At 51.3% G+C, this 20,240-nt stretch overlaps 1 protein-coding gene across 1 annotated transcript; it reads right to left on the bottom strand.

Moving 5' to 3' along the window:
- Positions 1-32: 32 nt before the first annotated feature.
- On the bottom strand, positions 33-20,071 carry ARPC2 (actin related protein 2/3 complex subunit 2). The gene is made up of 10 exons (XM_064451328.1): positions 19,883-20,071; positions 10,577-10,611; positions 9,437-9,549; positions 7,223-7,268; positions 6,464-6,650; positions 5,958-6,051; positions 3,488-3,614; positions 1,955-2,055; positions 1,370-1,470; positions 33-468 (listed from the first exon to the last, which is right to left on the bottom strand). Exons 1-10 carry the CDS (start codon positions 19,954-19,956, stop codon positions 444-446), a joined length of 903 nt encoding a protein of 300 aa, XP_064307398.1. The 5' UTR covers positions 19,957-20,071; the 3' UTR covers positions 33-443.
- Positions 20,072-20,240: the final 169 nt, after the last annotated feature.

Here is a 20,240-nt window from a genome sequence, read left to right as displayed (position 1 = left end):
CATGCATTGACAAGCCAAAGCCCCACAGCCCCTTAAGATAGAAAGATCTCCTTTATTAATGAACCCCAACAGTATTTCTTCAGATACAGGAGTTTTGAACTCATACTTAGAAGAAAACAAGTTAATATTGCATTATTCTCATAAGAAATACTGCAACTTATTTCTGGTAATATATTGCAAAGCAAAACAGCTTGAAAAGAAAAAAAATTAAAAAAGAAAAGAAATTAAGTCAATCAAACTGGACTTAAGGTTTTGTTTCTTGGAACGATCGAGTCCTTGCAAGCACAGCTCGTTTCTGCAGATTACTCCCCAAACTGTCGTACAAACAGACCCCGATTGCTTGAATTCCTTGAGCCCACAGAGGTGCAACATTAAAAGCTACGATTATCGTGTAGCAAGTGCCCCAACCTTTGTCCTCCACGGCAGCCCCAGTGACCCTGGTGTTAACGGGTTGTGAATGTCTTCCCCCTGAAAGGATGCAAAGAGAGGTCAGCACAGCCCCTGGCACTGTTTTGGGGTGCCCCAGGGTGGCTACAGGGCTTTTGGTGGGTCACACCCTTGCACTGAGCTCTCAAAGCCAGGCAGACACTGCTGGTTCAGAGCTCACAGGCATTTGTGGCTGCAGAACCAGGTCACAGGGCTGTGGGGAGGTGTGGGGACTTGCCAGGACACACTGAAAAAGGACACCAAGGGGCTCTGGGACCTGAGGGAAACATGTTCATGCAACTGCTCTCTTCAACCCACTTTGCTCTGGGCTGCTTTAGTCACAAGAGGGAGCCAGCCAGCCAGAATGGTGGCCCCAGCCATCTGCTGCCCAAGGGCCACCCAGGGCTCCAAGGAGCTGCAGATGCACCAGGGTAGCAGGAACCTGCTTCAGCACCCGCAAACCCCTAGGAAGGACCTGGTCTCCCCCCGTGAGCTGGAGTTGTCCCCAGAGCTGATCAGCCAGCTTTAATACAATAGGGGGAAAGCCCCATGAATGCCACCATGGGTGCAGGGGGACAAGGGAGACACCAGGGCTTGCAGAGCCACATACAAGCCTTGTTTCTCAAAGGACCTGCTGGCGGAGGGTTTGCCACAGACCCAGCTCCTACAACAGACACATGAGGCAGTAAGTGAATGCTGTGGAAGGAGCACAGGGGTCCAGGAGGCCAACATGCCCAGATCCAGTCTCTTGCCTCAAGGTACCCAGGCAAGCACCTCACTGAAACACCCCCTTTCTCAGATGGGGTCGCTGCACATCAGGCCCTGGTCTTGTCACCCCCACAGCATCCCAGTCCTTCCTGGACAACAGTACGCCATGCTGAGGAGGAGCGAGCTCATGACTGGCAGAGAAGCCCAGAGACCCAGGCCCTGCTTTGCTACTCACGTGATTGTTTTCATTTCTTTCTTCTCTGCATCTGGACGGGCACGATTCAGCACCTTGAGGAAGTCCGATGTTTTTGCCCTCATACGCGTGTGAATATAGGCCTGCATTTCATCAGGACAAAAAACAGGACACATCAGGATCCTGTCTTCATAGCTGAGATTTCACAACACTGTTTAGGAGCTATCTTTCTGCTCCTTGTTGGGAAAGCACCTAGCTCTGCACAACCACGGTGCTAAGGGATGTTCAGGAGGCAACCATGAAAATTGCTGCCTGAGTCCTGGTCAAAGCCAGGTCTCTCTGAACAATTACTCTTATTTGTGTTCCCAGAAAGAAAGGAAACCAGATCCAAAAGGGAAAAAACCTACTTCACTGCTAGGATGGGAAGGAAACAGGTACTGCTTGCGCCACAGAGCAGGGAGAAGGTGATGATGCTCCACTTGCCACCCCTGTGTAACTGGGGAGGGCAATGCCAGACCCTAGTGAGTTCTCAGGAGGGCACCCCTGCCCTGTGCTCCTCCCCTGCAGCACCCAGGTTAGACAGGCCAAAGCTACCCTGTATCCCCCCCTAGCCCGTACCCTCAGTACCTTCGAGCACTTGATGTGATAGTGCAGGTAGTCCCGGAATGTGTGGATCAGGTTTATGGTGTTGTCTCTGGCAGCAGCATTGGTGTGACGGGGGAACAGCACTGAAAGAATAGGGCAACACAAACTGTCACAGTGCCTCCTGAGGCTACCAAAGGGCTTCGGTTTCCTCCAGTGCTGGAGGCTTCAGGGTATGCTTCTCCAAATGCCTACTTTTGCTCTCTACAAAGAGTGCTTTACTGTGACACATACCAAAATTAAGCAGCTCTTGTGATTTTTAAACACAGGGCTTAGCAGCACTTTTCCACGTTTCCTGCAGCAGCCTGGACACAGCTGTGCACTCTGGAGGACACAGGCAAGGCCAAGTGCCCAGAGATGACGGCACTGTAGGAAACTGCATGACGCTACTTCAGTGCTTGGGAAAAGCAAATGGAGGAGAGAGCTGGGAGGCAGACAAGGGCAGCCAGGCTGCTCAACTGATTTCAAGAACCAGACTGCCCTTGGATCTTGAATTCAGTTGTGGATCCCTGCCTGGCAGCTTGCCAGCCCTGTGACAGAGACTTGGTTACTGCAGGGGCCTTGTGGCTCACTCTTTCCACAGGCTGGTGGTGTGCTAAGCATCCTAGATCCAAGGGCTGAAAGACCTTTTTGTACGGGCGATGATCTCACCTGGGACTGTCAGATCAGATAATGGGGAAATTGCGTCTCAACAAGAATGAAGGGTTGCTTGCCATCCAGACTTGCCATTAGACAGGCCTCCCATATATGATGAGCTGCCCTAACCTCAAGGCACCATTCTCAGCACAGGAGGAGGGCAGTGCTAACTTTACCTTTCCCTGCAGTGTTTGTGCTCCACCTCTGAGCTCCAAACTGCAGGAATGCTGGCCTGAGAGACCCTAATAGCACATCCAACCATGACCCCCAACTTCTCTGGAAGAGACCTTTCCCTTTGAACAGGGCAGGGTTTGGACTCCTCAGCTCAGCCCTCAGCATTGCTGCCCAGGAGGAAGTGATGACTTGGTTGGTCAGCACCTCTGCAGGCAGGGGAAAGTGGCTCATCAGAGGCAGAAGTGTTTGGCCCAGAGCAAAGAGGCAGAGCTGGAGAAGCAGAACTCACTGCCTTGCTCCTGCTCTCTGATTGCCTCTGCTCATCAAACACTCCACAGGTGCCTGTAGCCAGACAAGCTTCAAATACACCCACATGAAACATCCCCCAAGAAACCTCCAGTTTTCACAATATTACAGCAAAAACACCCTTCCCTTGCTCCCAAATGCCGAACTTATTTTGTAGGCAGACACTAAATGGCTCACTGTCCACTTCCATGCCTTCTTGTCCACAGCAGAGCTGAGGTGACCTGATGCAGCAAAGGGACCCACCAAAGGGTGCAGACAACATGGAATGCAACTCCAGAGTCCCCTCAGCCCCCAGTGACCCACTTCAACACTTGGGGAAGGTGAATTCCCTGTTATTTTTCATGCAGCAGTGGGAACCTCTCTCCTCTCGAGTGTCCCCAGGCCTCAGAGCTGCCTACTTACCAAAGGTGATGTAGCCAATATTGTCGCCAACAGCCGCATCTGTGTCTTTCAGCTCCAAGGGTGGCTCCCTGTGGCTGAAGAGCACCTGGGGGGCTGTGTGACTGGCCCGGCGACCCTCCTTGAACTCCTGAACAAGACAAAGCGAAGGTGAGTCTCATTGTGACATTTCCAACTGGGAAAGCAAATGGGGCTTTCCCCCTCCCACAGGGCAACTGAGCAGGAGGTTTCCAAGCCTTCCTTGAGTGGGCCGAGTCCATTAGGCCAAACCTCTGGAAGACAATCCTTTTCCCCAGCAAAACCAGACCAAAACACATGGCGGCCCTGGATTTACATGTGGCCCTAGTGCAGCCCCTCATCTGGGGTGGCTTCATACTTCCTGCCACAGGTGTTTTGTGGAAGGGGCACCTCAGTCTGTGCAAGCACATGAGACAGCACAGCTCCTGCCAGAAACTCAACACCATCAATGCTTCCAGTGAAAGTGGGCAATGCCCATCACCCCAGAGGAAAGGAAATTCTCAGAACGGGCTATGATGTCTCCATTGTACCTAGCATAAAGGCTCTGTCATTTGAGAAAGCATCTCCCACCAGGAGTCTTTGCCTAGACATTAAGAGGCATCTATGGGGTTTGAAGCTCATGTGCAAAGCCTGCTCCTCCTATCGCTTCTCTGCACCTTGGAACAATACCTCTAGGCAGGGAGATCCCTTCTGCCGGGGAACCCCTCTGACAGCAGCATGACCTCCACCTCACATGAAATGGACTGGCTCCACATTTCAGGAATTATAGGACTGTCCCCACACAGGGCTGGGTAAGTCCAGACACCATTCTGCCCTAAGGCAGGGAAGCCTCCCCTCTGCCTCACTGACCCCAGACAAACCTACACATCATCAGTCACTCTCTGCCTCACCTCCCTTCTGAGCACAGCTCACTCTGGGAAGGGCAGCAGCATCCATGCCCCTTTTAGAGAACTGAGTAGTTGACTGAAGTTTCCTTAATGAAATGCTTAGCTTGCTCTTCCGCCTGCTTATGCCAGAGGGTGAAATGGTTCAAACAGCTTCACTGGTTAGTTAATGGTCAGATTTTCTCCATGAGAGCCCAGATGAGCAGCCACCATGCCTGACTGGGCTGCATTATGCAAGAGCAATAGCTGGAGGGAAGGAGCCAGCATGACTCAGAGTGGAAATTCTTGCGGCCGGGCAGGAGCAGGGTTTGCTGTTGTAAAAACCGAGAACTTGGGACATGGAGACTCTTGGACAGCTGCTGCCTTGAGGCCCTGCAACCTCCCTGGGAGCCTCACAAACCCTGTTTTGTTCACCTCACACTTCCCTCCATGTTCTAAAAGCTAAATTCCAGGCTGTGGAGTATGCTGGTGGGGAAAATCTCAAAGCCAGAGCAGATGCCTTGCCCATAGCTAAAGAACGCAGACAGCAGAGCTGCGAGATAAAGACTCCCATCACAACAGACCCTGTTCTAATGACCCCCCAAACACAGGTAAAATGGTATCCAGCAAACTAGACCAGTAACTTGCTGTCCATGAGCCTCAGCAACACAGCCTGGCACCCCTGAGCAGATGGGCTGAAGCTCCCCTAGCCCCAGAACACTGTGCAGGGCCTTGCTCCACAGCTGTGCCAGCACAGGAGGCTCCCCAGGTGCTTCAGCACACGCAAAATGAGCCAGGCAGACCAGCGACACAGATGAACACATGTACTAGCATGCACTGAGCACTCCCCAGCTGTAAGCAAATGTCTCAATCTCCACAGGCTGCACACAGTTGCTAACAGTCATGCAAAGTGTTCACTACGGACCTCTGAATGCTTCCAGGCTAAATGGCAGTTGCAAAGGGTAGCTGAATCCAGAAGTGCTCGGCATTATGATGATTGATTCAAGCCTGCAGACTGAGCAAATTTATAGCTCTGAAAAGCTCAAACTTGAGAGCTCATCGCAGCATGTGAGAGCAGCCACACTGAGCTGCTGAGTCTCTGCAGCATTTGAACGTCAGCAGGAACAAACTTCGAGGTGAAGACAAACCTCAGCACCATCCCAGGCACAGTACAACATCGCCTCACCCCTTCTTCTCCCTCTACGGCCTCTTCATCACGCTCAGCTCCTCAGCTGGCTGGCAATCCCTACACGACAGCTAGCTGCACTACAGGGCCTCAAGGTGGATACTGAAATATTCGCTGTGGTGTTTCTCATCAGCAACACATAATATGTTTGATTTTCCATACAGGCAAGACCATCAATAATAAAGATGCTAATGCAAGAGCCTGGATTAGAAAAATACACTGCCTATGCCTATTAACACAGTTCTTCCACCCCAGTGCAGCCTGGAGCCCTGCAAAGCATTTACATGCATTAAACTGCCTGTGAGCTCACTTCAGCCTAACGTCTGCTTGTTCGGCAATGCTGCTTCAAGTAAGAATGCATCTGAATTGAGGACTAGACCCTTTCCCCGTAATTCAGTTTCCATACCTGCATAAACACCTTTCCGATCACCACGTCATCGTCATCCTTAAATACCGTGCTGAACACAACTGTGACGCGGTCCTTTTTCGCCTCAACATACCTGCAGGTGGGTGAGAGAGGAGAACCCAGCTATGAACAGGAGCTAAGAAGTACAACTGGATGAAGAAGCAACCACGTGACAAGGTCAAGCAGATGCAACAACCATTCATAGGCCTGGCTGCTGAAAATTTCCCCTCCCTCAAGACAGTATTCACAGGGAGCAAAATGTTTCTGTTGGGAGTGGCCACAAATGCTGCCATAACAGAGACGCTTGTGTAACATCCCTGAAGACCAAGGGATGAACATTACCCTCACTGGATACTTCTGACAGCCCAGGACTGGCCCTTACTACCCTGCCAAAACATGGAGCAGTAAGATTTCCTGCCTTTCCATCACAACCTACAGCTGTGAGCAGGAGCAGAGAGCGTACCGACAGCTGTCCGATTCCCGTGCTGCTTGATTTGAACACTTACATTGTCTCATCGTCCCTGTAGTGGATGACGGCTCTTTTCTCTCCGTCTTTGCCCTCTTCCTGGAATTTGAAATACTTCTCAAAGACTGAAGCAAAACAGTTGCGCTTCAACATGCCAGCCTGGTGCACGATAGAGTCCTTGTCTGCGGGAAGGTTCTCCAGGTCGTAGAGCAAAGAGACATTGTAACCTGGGGAGTGACAACCACTAACCTTAATCTATGCAGGGCCTTAATGCAGCCGGAGACATTTTCCAGAAAGAGACATCTGCAGTCCCACCTTTGCCTTAAGCCCGCCCAGAAGCCCCAGGGGTGAGTGCTTCCCATTCCAAGCATTGCCAGAAGCCATGCCTGAACTCTGCACGTGGCCATGGTAACGCTCCTGGGTCTCCTTCCTGAGCTCCCAGACACACTTGCTGGCTGAGCTGCTCCCAGGTTTTTGCAGTGAGTAGGAAGAGATGCTGTCACAGGTAACCATGGTTTTCCTGTGTCTCACAAAGCGTCTTTGAGAAGAACAAAGACCCCAGCATGAGGAACAGAGGCTTTCCTGGAGGAGGGCTGCATCAAGAATTACTGCCTGTGCTGCAAGCTACTTCAGCCCTGACATACCTGAGCCACCTTTTAAATTGCCATTCATTGTACAGAGAGCCCCAGATATCAAGCTCATGAAGTGCAGCTTTCATCTGAGCATTTCTGAGGTGACTTAAGTCATTTTGGAATGGCATTCATGCAGACACACAGAGTAAATGTTATAGCAGGGTTACCTGATTCAGGATTTACCAAGTAGTTTCCGTAGACTTTCTTCAATACCTAGAAAATAAATTAAACGTTGAGGGCACAAGCTATCAGAGTTGTTTCCTCCCATGCAGTCCAGGCCGTGTTCAGTGTCTATTTAGAAACATAAAATTCAGCGCCTGCCTCTCCTGGTCTAACTGAACTTGGACAAATATTAAGTCATGGGTTTCTAGTATTACTGTCTGTTCTTACTATAGGCAGAGCTCCCTGAACCCCACTGACAGGGGACGTGCTGCAGGACAGGACTCAAAACTGGAACTTTTTAAAGTTCTTGCTAGTCTTGAACTTGTGCAGAGAAGAAAACCCCTTCCATATGCCTTGTACCTTCAGAGAACTGTTGTGTCAAGCTCTGCTGACAGATCTGAGGACTACAACCCTCCCTCCCCTTCAAAGGCAGGTGCCAAGCATAAAAAAGGCACTGCAAAGCATGCCTTGTCCCTCTCTTTGCGGGAAGGCAAGTTCAGAGCAGTGGTCAGGCATCGTGTAGCCAGGCAATCATTTGTCCTGCTTTAGACTATTGCACAGGACAGATGGGGATGGAGAGGAGGCTGCCAGGCAGCTTGGATGACTCCCAGAAGCAGAGCCGCCTACAACATAGCAAAAACCTTTCTTCAAACATAATCACTGCTGAATTTTACATCAATGGCAATTTTCAGCTGAGCCATAGCTGTGTGTCAATGAGGGGGCCGGGAACAGGAGGTATTTCACAGAGAACACAACAATGCTGTGGCAGAACTGGCCCTCCTGGGATGACACCCACTACCACGCAGAGAGGATGCACGGGCTCTCTGCATGCCAAAACCTCCTCTCAGCAGAAAGCCTACCTGCAGCAGCCCAGGGAGATGCTCTGTCTTAGCAGGAACACCACTTTGTGCTCCTCACAGTGGGGTTTCACCAAAGATGGAGTAGAAGCAAGCTCCATCATCTCCACGGAAACACAGAAAGCAACAGTTTCCTAAATGGCGATTTAAAAATGTACTTTCCATTTAGTGAGCACTCCCAAGGCAGTCCTGCAGAGATCACTTCTTCCTCTCAAAGCTTGGGAAGTTGCCGGTCAGCTGCCTGCACTCTCAGCATGGCCCATGGAGCAACAAGCCTGGCACAGCAGCTGGGACAGGGAAGAACACTGCTCGCCAGCCATCACTGCATTGGCTACTGATGCACGGTGGTGTCAGCCACTTGCCAACCACAGCAACTCTCTTGGGATCAGGCATCATGACAATCCTTGCTAAACACACTGAGAGGGCTTCACTATTTGGGCTGCTTGACTGTCTTGTTTGCCAGCAGCAGTACCTTCGGTGTGGCAGCTCCTACTACCCTGTTACATAGCAGGCAATACTGCTCCTAGAAAGCTCTGCAGATAGGAACCAGGAAAGCATGACACTCGGTCATATTTATTCTGACATTGGTATGTCTTGTAGCAACTTGCAGGAATTCATTTTGGGTTCAAATCCCGTTTATTGCCAGATTCTCAATAAACTTATAGAGCAGTTTCCTCGTTTTCCTCCAAGGACAGACACCCAGAGGCAAAAGCCTGCTGAAGAGCTTTGGGTGAACCTCATTTGCTAACATGAGGAGATTTGAAAACTGACTCGGGAACTGAGTCACACTTCCTGTCTTACCACCCAACCACAGCTCAGTGAGGCTCCTTCTTTCTACCATAAATGGCCCTCCTCAGCCCCAGCCCATTCAACAGGAACTGAACCTGCTACTTGACACAGCAGCGGCAAAAAGGGAACCAGACAGCCTGCAGATCAAGGTCTGCACACACAGCAGGAGCCCATCACTCGCTCTCAAGTGTGGTTAGAGTCAGAAGAGCACTGCCATGGGACTCTGTCTTGGTGCCTTCCTTCACTCACAGGCTCAACACATCAGTCAGGGAAACTATTTTTATACAGTCAGGCCTCACACTCATTTGGACTTTCAAAATTAGTGGTGCTTTTAGACTTTCAGCCTGTAGGGTCATATAGGCTGGCCTCTTATTCACGAGTGTGAACACGCTTTGCCCTTGTCTTGCAGCGAAGGGGGACTCCTAGTTGGCACAGGGCTGCTCCTTTCATTACCATGAGATGGGAACACTGGTACTTCTCTGTGGGTTAGACATTAGATCCACTAACATTGTAAGGACATTGCCCATGCTAAGACAGCATTTGCAGGCTCAAGGCCCAGAGATGCTCACTCACCTCGTCAGCACCGTGTTCCTGGAGTTCCTTGTAGAATTTCAGAGAAATGCTGACCATCACTTTTGTCTTGTCTCCATTGGGGTTTGAAATATGGTAAAGGACTCCATCAAAGTCTATGAAGCAAGTGAGAGAAACGTGAGGAACAGGAACAAGCTCCTATTTCTAAGGAACGTTTCCCCGTATGTTCTAAGAACTACATGAAGTGGCACTGGTCCCCCTGCTCCAGCTCTCACACATACACTGGGAGAGAAACCTGTAATTAAGGAAAACGGTAATGTCATGTAGGGAGACCTGTTATCATTCAAAGAACTGAAACAGTTTTGACACCTGTCCATCACAGAAAGCTCTAGTCTAGTGTCATTTAGCATCCTTGGCAAATTGGCTTGTGCTCAACGCACGAGGATACAAACGCAGAGAGACAGGAGCCTTCTGGATGGCCAGCGCAGAAAGTGACTGACATGCCCACTGGGCCAGAGCTGCAGCCTGGAGGAGAAAATATCTCTGCCAGCAAAGGCAGCTCAGCTGCTGCCTGCTGAGACAGCTTCTACTTCACTGCAGAATGGGCAGGGAGGGCAAATGGCAGGGAAAGGCAACCCTCCAGCTACCTTGCAAGCTCCACTTCGCCATGGAGCTCTGCAGCTTACACAGATTCTTGATAACAGAAGCAAAAAAAAAAAAATCAGCTGTTGAATGAACACTTGAACTTCTTTGCCACTTCTCATCCTGGAGAGCAAACTTCAGGCAATAAATTCATCTTGCCTGTCACCCTGAGCCAGCTTTCTAACAACCCAAACCAGATGGTGCTAAAGACCTAATAACAAGTAGCAACAAGGGCAGGACCAGAGAACAGGCGAGGTAAGAGAGCTAGGTAGCACATGCACACCAAACAAAGTGCTGCCACCACTGAACTCACTGCTGTGGGGAAAGTCCCAGGGAAGGCAGATGGACAGAGAAAATAGTGGGGCAGCTGACAAAGCCCCAACTCTGGGGATGCTGCAGGGTCTCCACACCATCTGCCCCTGCACAGCTCTCCTCCCCCTGCAGTGGTGCTGGGTGAATTTGGGCAAGCCAGGTGTAACTGCAGGCAGGTTGTTTGAGCTAGCCCTTTCTCAGAGAAGCCACAAGAGTTGTGGAGCTTACCTGCAAATGTTACTTCTACTGCCTCTGGTTTATTTCTAAAAAGCAAAGAAAACAAAGGAGGTAAATGATAACCCAAATAGCAGCCTCCAAGCTGTGAAGGAAAGAGGATTAATTTCTAATGCCTTATTTCTCACAAGCAGCTCTACCTGAAAACCCTTCTAACTCCAGCTGTTCAACTAGCAGATAACCTTTGACAAGAAATCTTGGACTTCTCCCCATTCCTATAAGCACCAGTGTTACTCCAGATGGGATAAAATATGCCTCAAAGCTGGCAGAGAGTATTATTTGTAGTTTATTAATAGATTTTGAGCATGCAGGTTTCACAGCATATCTCCACTTATTTTTCAAAAGTGGCCAATATTAAACAGGGTACAGGCAAATGCTGCTGCTAACGGGAATCTAGCCTCTAAAACAATTCATTCACACCTGTCTGAACCAACATGCTGAAATAACTCCCCAAACCAAAGCCAGTGTGTCAAGGCAGCCTTATGGTCTCAACTACGCTGCTGCTGCGCAGAGACCGATTTCAACCTTTTTGCCAAACCTTGCTCTGTCCACACACGTGTATGCTGCTGGGTACCGGCTACACCTCGGTACATACACCAAGAAAGTTGGGGGAAGCAGTAACTACTCTCCCTCACCATATTCTGGAAAGGTTTTAATGCTTCCCCACCCGCCCAGCAGAAAGCACTGTTCTTCCATCAGCCTTTCTGCAGACAGCCTAATTCCTGGAAGCTAGGAATGACCACGGTGTGCTAGAAGTCAGGGAGGGCAATGGCGGGAGACCAAGGCATTGAACAGCACTGATCCCAGACCGTGCACCGGGTCAACAACATTTCGCTCAGGTGGAAAGGGAGGAATTAACCCCAGCTGGAGATCCTAAGTGGAAACAATGAGGAGTTGCTGCTTCTTGAAAGTATTAGCCATGAAAAGCAGCAGTCCTTTTTGTCAGGAGGCTGGAGAGCCTCAGTCTTTTGTGCTGCATCACTGAAGATAAAAACCACACACTTGAAAGAAGCAGCGCAAGTGCACCCAAGGCAGGTCCTTTAGTTTAGGAGCTGTGCCAGCTCCAGCTACCTGCTACCTCCCTCACTCTCATCTTCCCCTCCCAGCTGGGCCTGGGATGGAGGCTCACAGGGCATCCCTTGCTGCATATTCAGCTCAGGCTCTTGGAAAGGGGAGCAATTCCCTATACCACATCCAAGCCACTTCTGCTCACTGAGGACTGCTAGAGTAGAGATGAAAGAAAATCCCACTGATCCCACTCGGTCAGTCAATGCAGACGTGTTCTTCTTTTAGAGCACCACACTCAGACTTGGGAATCAGCTTGGATGGCAGTATAAATTTTTATAAAAAAAGAAGCCTATGTAGGAAGCTTTAAAGATAGCACAGTCAGGCACATGAGAGCTAGGAATATTAAAGAGGACGCATCCTTAAACCTCTGTTCCGTCTTCTCAGAGTTACACTGTTCAAACCCACGTTCCCGACACACACGGAGCCGATGCCTCCCAGAGCCCTGGCTCCCATCAGAGCCTATGAACACAGCACCAGCCTCCGAGCAATGCAGGGAAGCGACTGACAGCCAGCACACTGGAGTGGTTTTGCCAAGGAAGGACAACAACTCCCTGCTTGCTCGACCAGTACCCCAGAGGATCGCAGGAAGATCACTAGTCATGTTATTTAAGAAGCCATGCAAGACCACGTACCCGAAGTCGGTTAATGGCTCTGCACAAGAGCCTTTGTTCTGCACACAAAAGCTTAAGGCTAACACGGCCCCATTTCTGAACCTTTCATTGCGCAAACATGATTTCTTAGGGAAGTTATTTTAACACTGATTTCCCAAGTGACTCGGTCCTTGTACTTGGGGATGGCAAGTGGAGATATTTAAGGGAAAAGCAGGTAACTGGGCAGAACTTCAGGTGCTGAATATTCAATCACTTCCCAGCACAGCCTCAGTGAAGCAAGCGCTCACGTGAGCCGCATACAGAGCTCCTTGCAGCCATGCCAGCCCTGTCATCTGCTGCAGGGTGTTTTTTCTGCCTTGCCTGGCACACACCTAAGTAACCCAAGCCTGGCCCGACCCAGGGGAGGACAGGGAAGGGTGTCAGAAGTGCAGCTGGGAGCAAATGAAACTCTTAGCCCTTCATAGTTCAGCAGCCTCACAACCCCAAAGTTTTAAGCACTTCTATTTATTTCTCTGGCTCACCTCACCAAAACCATCCTGGCTACTTAAAGTGTTTCTACAAGAGAAAAACCACCCCTTTTGCCACCCGAATTGTTGTTCCCCCATCAAGAAGTCCCCAGGCAGAAGAAAGAGGAGGTCTCACCTCCAGCCTCCTGTGGCTTCCGGACGAGCGACAGTGCTGCAGGATGCATGCACACAATCACTTCCCTCAGCCTTCCACAAACCCCATCTTCCGCCAACAGAAATAGCAGCGGGGATGGGCCGAACACTCTGCAGAGGCACAGTGTGTCCCCTCCATGTTTAGGCGCTCCCAGCCTGCCCTGCTCTCGTGCAGGCAAAGGCTTTGCGCAAGGGATGCACGGCAGCCCTGGGACCAGGGCTGTGCTGCTGCAGGGTGGGTAGCAGTTACTGTCAGGTTACTGGCACGATCCTGAAGAGCTCCCGCTGCTCCCTGATGAGACCCATCCACACCCATGGCAAGAATCCAGCAGCTCGGCACAAAGTGCTATAAATCCCAGCCATCCTTTTTGTGTTTTACTTTGACGCAGGGCTCTGGGCAGCCAGAAGCTTGTTTGGGGTCCACTTGCACCCCTGATTCAGGTCCAAGAATTAGACTAAGCCTGGTTACACTTGGAGGATTTCAAACAGGACAGCCCATCTGGTTCCGAGGCAGCGAGCTGCTGGGACCTCTGCAAGCTCCTGAACCATGGCCTCCCCATTGACCTTCCCTCTTTGCTACCCTCGGCCTTGAATGGACAATAAAACCAGCTCATACCAGGAATAACTGAAATGGCTCCTCTCTACACTAAACACCGAATCCACACCAGACCTTTCTGCAAAACCCTGCCTGAACTCAGATGCTAAAATGGCAGCTCTTCCAAGCAGCAGCGGTCCATTTTCTGATAACGCTTATCAGGTTTGAAGTCAAATCCACATCAAATCCCATCTGCCCCTATGCTTGTAACAATAAAAGGCCCTGACAGGTTTTACATCTTCTTGCCCGTATTCCTCCTATTCATCTCCAAATGGCTCCTACACTGGGTCTATCTAATACACTGCCAGATCCAGATCAGATTTTTCAACACAGCAAAACAACCACGAAGAGCCACAGCACCCATGGACAGATGCCAGCGAGCACTTAAGAGCAACAGCAAATCTTTTTTTCTGACAGCATTTCCTCAATTTTGACTCGGAGAACTTCCAAACCTCCCCACTTCATTCTCAGGCCACGATGGCTCTTAGCCATACGTTACAACAAATTTACAAACAGAAAAACGAAGACTGTACTTATATGGAGCCCTCATCTTCTGTATTAAACAGACCTAAACGCAAACTTGGCCGGCAACCGTTTTGAAGCATCCCCCACATCACAATTAAGGCCTGTACCTAATAAAGGAGGATGGCAATTATTTTAAAAGCTGCAGTCATGCAGATATTCTAATCTCTTGCCCCAGAGGAGGGGGGGTGGGGGGAAGAAAGGGGATATTTCAAAGCTGAAAGCTCTGAGTAGAGCTTTCATATCACTTGAGTCAACACACAGTTCGGAAGAGCGAGCCAGATTCAGCGACAGACTGCAGGCTCTTGCTACAGAAAGGTCACCCCAATAAAAAAATTTATGAGCAATGTCTAAAATTATCTGAACAGTTCCTCCACTCCTGGGCCCCGCTCAGCTAACAAAAGCTACTCTGTGTAAGCTGCGGGAGTACATGAAGTCAAAGAACTCCCGCAGCTCTGGCAGCACACCCACCAGGCACTTGAGCAGGAGTGCTCCCTCGGGGCGATGCAGAGTGGCATACGGCAGCCCCCACACATGCTGGCTCTTCCCTTTTGGTTAGGTGACCCCTCCATGCCCGAGCTTCTCCCTCGCAGCAGGCCCAGCAGCCTGAACAAGGCTGACTGGTAGCAAGGAGTTGGGATTCCTAGCGGACAAAGCATGAGCTGGTCCCACAGTGCACAGGTATGAGCAGGTCTGCTTCCAGCCAGGTGTTCACCCCACCCAGCCACCTCCATTCCAGCTGCGGGCAGGTAACTGCAGTTCCCCACCGGAGCAATCCAATCCTGTGGTGAGGCTCTGGGGAAGAGCCTCATTTTGTACACACCATTCACTGTGGCTCTTCACTACAGCAACTGATACCCACTTTTCTGTGGTGTCAAGTGCTGGTGGCTGCAGCAAGAAATGTTCTCAGACAATAATACAGAGCAGGCCCCTCTCAGGAACCTGATATGAGAACTGAGGCTAGAGTGAAGACAGAACAACCTGCAAAAGCCTAACACTTGGCAGATTCGGGATGCTCTTCCCTCCTGTTCCCTGCACTGCTACTTGAAAGCAGAGCACTGCCTAGCCCCAGATAGAGGCAGTTCAATATCCACCATTAATGGAAAGTCACCTCCTCTGGTGGCTGAAGCCCGATGTGCTACGACAGCACGGGAGCTCTGCCCAAACACCTACAGCACGCTCAGTCAATGTGGACAGCCAAGGTTTCCCACAAGTGCCACCCATCCCACGCTGAACCCAAGGGTACTACTTTCTGCCAGCAGCATCACCTGAGCACTCCTCAGAGTCAGGCAGCTTGAGTTTCAGCAGGTGAGGTTATGCCAGGGGAGGTGTGTGGCTCCAGGCTGGGCTTGCAAGGATGCTGAGCCAGCACCTGCCACTGTTGCTGAAGGAAGGAGATCTGATCCCTGCTCTTCCACTGCACCATGGCGAGCAGCCTTCACACAATTAATGGGATGAGGAAACTCATCTCAGCTAAAAATACCCAGTTTTGCCTCTTCAGTTTTAACCTAGGTCACTTTCCCATCCCTGTTTCCCCTGAAGCCATAGAAATGCTTGTGCCAGAAAGAAGAAGGGGGTGGCAAAGGAGCAACCTCTGTTTTTGGTGGGGCTGCTGAGCTCCCCCGAGTGCCAGAGCCATGGATTGCCACAGCTGCTCCCACAGGGGATTTCTCAGTGGTGCCTGGCAGGACCTGAAGCTCCTCTACCCTTGCAGCATGCCCGACAGCCTCCAAGCACTCCTCCGTCTCCTCACGACGAACTCTCTTCACGTGTCACATAAACAAAATTCATGCTACCTGGTTTCACCCAGTGCTCAGCCTCCCTGTCTGAAGGACTCAGCTCTACAGCCAACAAGCACGACAACGACAGCAAATGGGAAGTACCATAAAGTGCATGGGCACAGCTTCAGCCCAGCTCTCCAACCAGTTCACAGGAGCCACTCTACATCAGGGAAGTTCAAGCTTCAGCTGTTTTCCTATGTAGCTGATAGCCATGAAGCCCTGCAGGTTTGCACCTACTAAAGGCTGTAAAGAAACTATAGATTTAATCTGAGATTCTCTTCCCTCCACCCCCGACCAAAGGAAAAGGCACACTGTTCTCCAGCTATGCAAATTTGTTTTCTTTTGCACAGTGGGTAAATACTAAGTAACAGTTTGAGGTAGATGATTAATTTACTGGAGATTTAGGGCAAGCTATGTATGGTTGGAAAACTAAACCCCGTGAATGAAGCCCTGTGCCACGCTTTCACTGGGGTCAGTTAAATTAGAGCAGGACAAAACTGGAAAACTGGATGGCAAATCTCTTTTGGGAGGCAGCTCCTCCCCATGCATTAAACAGAATGAGTATTCACCCGAAACAGTAGACACTCATCAAAATGTTTTACACTGAAGTTGTTTGTTGGGCTTTTGTGCAGTTAATAAAGGAAAGCAATCATGAGAAACAAAATCTTCCACTTGGCAGAGCTCATCCCCTCACATCACGTTTCTATCAGAAATGAGAAAACCTGAGTGTGACTCCAGCTTCCAGGGAACTTCTCGAGTCAAAATGAACTAGTCAAAAGCTTATGGAATACTTTATTCTCTTTACACCTGTGAAAGCTCACAAGTTGCCTCATTACATACCGCCAGGTATTTCCCTACTGCAGCAGTTCCACTCTTAAAAGTTTCACCAGCAAATTCCTAACTCAAGTTATTTCAACAGATTCTGGTAGCTTTAGGCCTTTATTTAAAAATGTGGTTGGTTTAAGGAAATGGATTTAAAACAAGAACTTAGAATATTAAATAAAGAAAAAAATTAGATGCATTCAAGTCCATTACTTGTCACCACATTGATCTAAATATCAATGTTCAATGTTGGCTGTCCAAGGAGGTGAGGTTTCCATGGGATGTGCCCACAAACCCAAACTAAATTTGGAATTACCCTGCTAATGGGTGGATGCTGCCAAGCCCCAAGGACCTCGTCAAGGGTCTTCGACACAGATTAGGCCTTGCCTCAAGTGCTGATCTCTTGTCTGCAGCCTGCCAAGGCACCTTCCACACTGGGAACGCCAGGACATATATTATATGACAATAACGTTATGAGCAGTTGTTAGCTCCAACTTCTAAACATGACCTAGTTCTATATGATATGGTGAAACATGAAGCGTCTCTCACGTGAGGGTCCAGGAAAGCTCAGCAGGGAAGCTGCTGAATCATGGCCACAGCGTGGCCAAGGTAAGCACAGGGGAGCAACGCAGCCCACTCACAGAACAAGTCTCCAGGAAAGGATTTGTAAACAAACCCCACCCTACCTGACTGCCAGGCTGGCACTGAAGCTACCAGGCACACCTGGCTCTGAGATAACCACTAGGGACAAACCTGTGCATTGCAGCTGTCCCACTCCTATTTTAGAGCAAATAACTCAAAGCCAACTCTGTCCAAGTGTCCAGACTCACTCCTCGGAGTCACCAAATTCATTGAGGATTGACCTTGCCCTGACTGTCTTGTGTCCGTCTCCAAGACACGCCTTGGGAAAACCATCACCAAAATAGCAAAATACAGCAAATCCCCTCCTGCGTCCAGGCTCAGCGCCACAGGAATGACCCCAGAACTGTGGCTGGAGAGAAAAGAATTTTCACATGAATAAACACTGCATGACACCCATTCCCTAAATGACTTGAAAGCAAGAGAAAAATACACCTCCCTGCACATCTCAGACCTTTGTCTCCCCCTGCGCTTGCCTCGACAGGAGGACCCCAGCACAAGCACAGAAGAAAATGCAGAAGTAAATCACTTCCTCTCCTCCAGCAAAACACTCATGGCACAAAACTTATCTAGAAATGACATCTACGTAAAAGAACATGCTGTAAATGAGTAAGAGGCAGGAGCAGAGCACCATCAGCCGCACTAGGAATTGATCCAGGAACAACTGCTACGCCAGGCAAGCGTGCCGATGCAGAAGTGAGGAGGCTTTGCAGTACAGCAAAACAGAAACCTCAGGGGCCTGCAGGCTGGTGCACAGTGGGCAACCCTAGCTCTGGTAGCACAGAGCCAGGGTTTCAAGGTACACTTAAGCCTGTAGGCTGCCACCTCCATGTTTACACCAACACAGGGACGCATGTGCATTTTCTCTCCAGCAGGAAGAGTGCCTCAGTACGGACTTGTGATGAACAAGCATTTTTGACACACGCTATTAACCTCCATACACAAAATATTTTTTAATGGATGCAGCTGCAACACCATAGTGATCACCCAGGAGCACTCTCTTCCCAGTGCGGTGCCTGTGCTTTGAGGAAACTTGTTGTGTTAAACAATCAGGCTCAAGAAGAATAAAAGGCCTGCAAGCAGCTTGGCTACCCTGCAAGGCAGTGCAGCCTGTAAGGTTATATTATTTAAAAACCAAACAAAAAACCCAACAACAACAAAAAAAAAAACAAACAAAAAAAAGCGCCAAACCAAAATAAAACCCAACTGAGCAAGAAGTCAACTGAGAAGAGAAAGCAGAGGAAACGGCCTCTGTCAAAGTTCTGCACACAAAAGGCTGAGAGATTCGAAAGCCACTGGAGGAAAAGGTGACACAGTAAAAGACACCTGCCTGGGTGAACTTCCCAGAGCAGCCTTGGCTAAGCTCTTTGAGGCACCAGGGCAGGCTCCACCCCAGAGATAACACCACCATGCTTTGCTTCTCAAGGCTTTGTCTCTGTACAAAGGTGCCTGGTGTTACTCAGGCCAGCAGACACTGCAGCAAGCCCATGGGTAGCTCAGCTACGGATAAGGACATTTATATGAAGGGACTCTCTTTTGAGCTAAACTGTGCTCAGACAAGTGCCTTTACAGCCCTGATGCAACACTTGCAGCAAAATAATCGCTGGCTCCCCAGGGACCAAACTGTCCCAGCTCGTGGTGCAGGTGCAAACCAGCCCCCCCAACCCACTCCATGAGGCCAGGACACCCACCAGGCTGGTACCAGGGGCCGTGATGGAGCCGCGGGCCTGCATCCCTCCTGCTCAGGGAAGCAAAGCGGGGGCAGGCTGGAATCTCCTCCCCACCCCCAAAGCAAAAGGCTGAGGCCAGGGCTCCACACACAGGCTTCCTGTTCCTCGGCTCCCCCGACACGTTCTGTACCAGCACCGGCACCACGCTGGGGCCGTTCTGACGAAGGCTGCTTTACCCGAAGCAAACACCCCTGCAAATCCACCTTCCGCCCAACTCCCTCCTTGGCCAGTCCCTCTTCTCCAGCTCTGCTCCCTCAGCCCCACAGCCTCCAACACCCTCCCTCTCCTCCCCCAGGCCTCTGCGCTGCCCTAGTGCTATCACCCCACCGAGCCCCGCTCGCTCCCCAGTTCTGTCAGTCCAACTTTGCTGCCTCACCGCCCAGTCTTTGCTCTGCCTGAGCTCCCGCCAGCTCCGCCGCTCCCAGCTCAGCGACCCCCACCCAGATCACCCTCCTCCGGCACCGACCCTCCTCCCAGCCCCGTCCCAGCTCCCCAGGCCCCCACCTCACCTCAGTAACACCCTCCACCATCATCAAGATCCTCCTCCTTCTCATCCTCCAGGCCCCCATCCTGCCTTCCTACCACCCCTCCCAGCCCAGCCTCAGCACCCCCCGCCCCGCTCCCGTCCCAGCTCTCCCCCACCTCGGCCCCCCCCCCCCCCCCCCCGCTCCGCACAGCCCGCCCTCCGACCCCCGGGCGCCCGTCCTACCCCGCCACCACCCGCCCGGCCCTCCCCTCCGGCCGGTGCCGACCCACCCGCCCGCCCGAACCTCCGGCACAGCCCTGCCCCGCCCGCCGCTCCCTCTCTCGGCGGCCCCGGCCCCGGCCCCGCCGCCCCCGGTCAGGCCCGGCCCGGCCCCTCCCCGTCCCTACCCGGCGGCCGCGCCCTCGAACTTGAGCGTGAGGGTCTCCTCGATGATGCGGTTGTTGACCTCGAGCAGGATCATGTCGGTACCGGGGGGGGAAGGGCTCTGAGGCCAGAGGGAGCCGAGCCCGCTGCGCGCACCGGGGACCCGCCCGAGCCTGCGCCGCCGCTTCCGCTCTCGCGCCCGACCGTCACTTCCGGACCCGGCCGCGGCAGAGCCGGCAGGCGGTGACACGGAAGCGCCCGCCCCGCCCTGCCCTCCGCGGGACGTCACGGGGCGCCGCCCACCCGCCGGCGGCGGGGGTGCCGGGGAAGTGGGGTGCGGCGGGAGTGCCCTCAAATGGGAGGGGCACAGGCGGGGGGGTA

Source organism: Phalacrocorax carbo, chromosome 5, assembly GCF_963921805.1.
Source record: "Phalacrocorax carbo chromosome 5, bPhaCar2.1, whole genome shotgun sequence".
Taxonomy (NCBI): Eukaryota; Metazoa; Chordata; class Aves; order Suliformes; family Phalacrocoracidae; genus Phalacrocorax; species Phalacrocorax carbo.
The sequence above is the reverse complement of the archived record's forward strand: the minus strand, read 5'-3'. Positions and strand labels throughout refer to the sequence as shown.

What these genes read in the sequence shown, in the direction of transcription:
- ARPC2 (XM_064451328.1), bottom strand. Translation starts at nt 19,956, where the DNA reads ATGATCCTGCTCGAGGTCAACAACCGCATCATCGAGGAGACCCTCACG. An exon ending in TTCGAGGGCGCGGCCGCCGG is followed by an intron (nt 10,612 to 19,882) that starts GTAGGGACGGGG and finishes TTTGCTTTTTAG; the next exon opens with AAATAAACCAGAGGCAGTAG. An exon ending in ATCACATCAAGTGCTCGAAG is followed by an intron (nt 1,471 to 1,954) that starts GTACTGAGGGTA and finishes GATGAAATGCAG; the next exon opens with GCCTATATTCACACGCGTAT.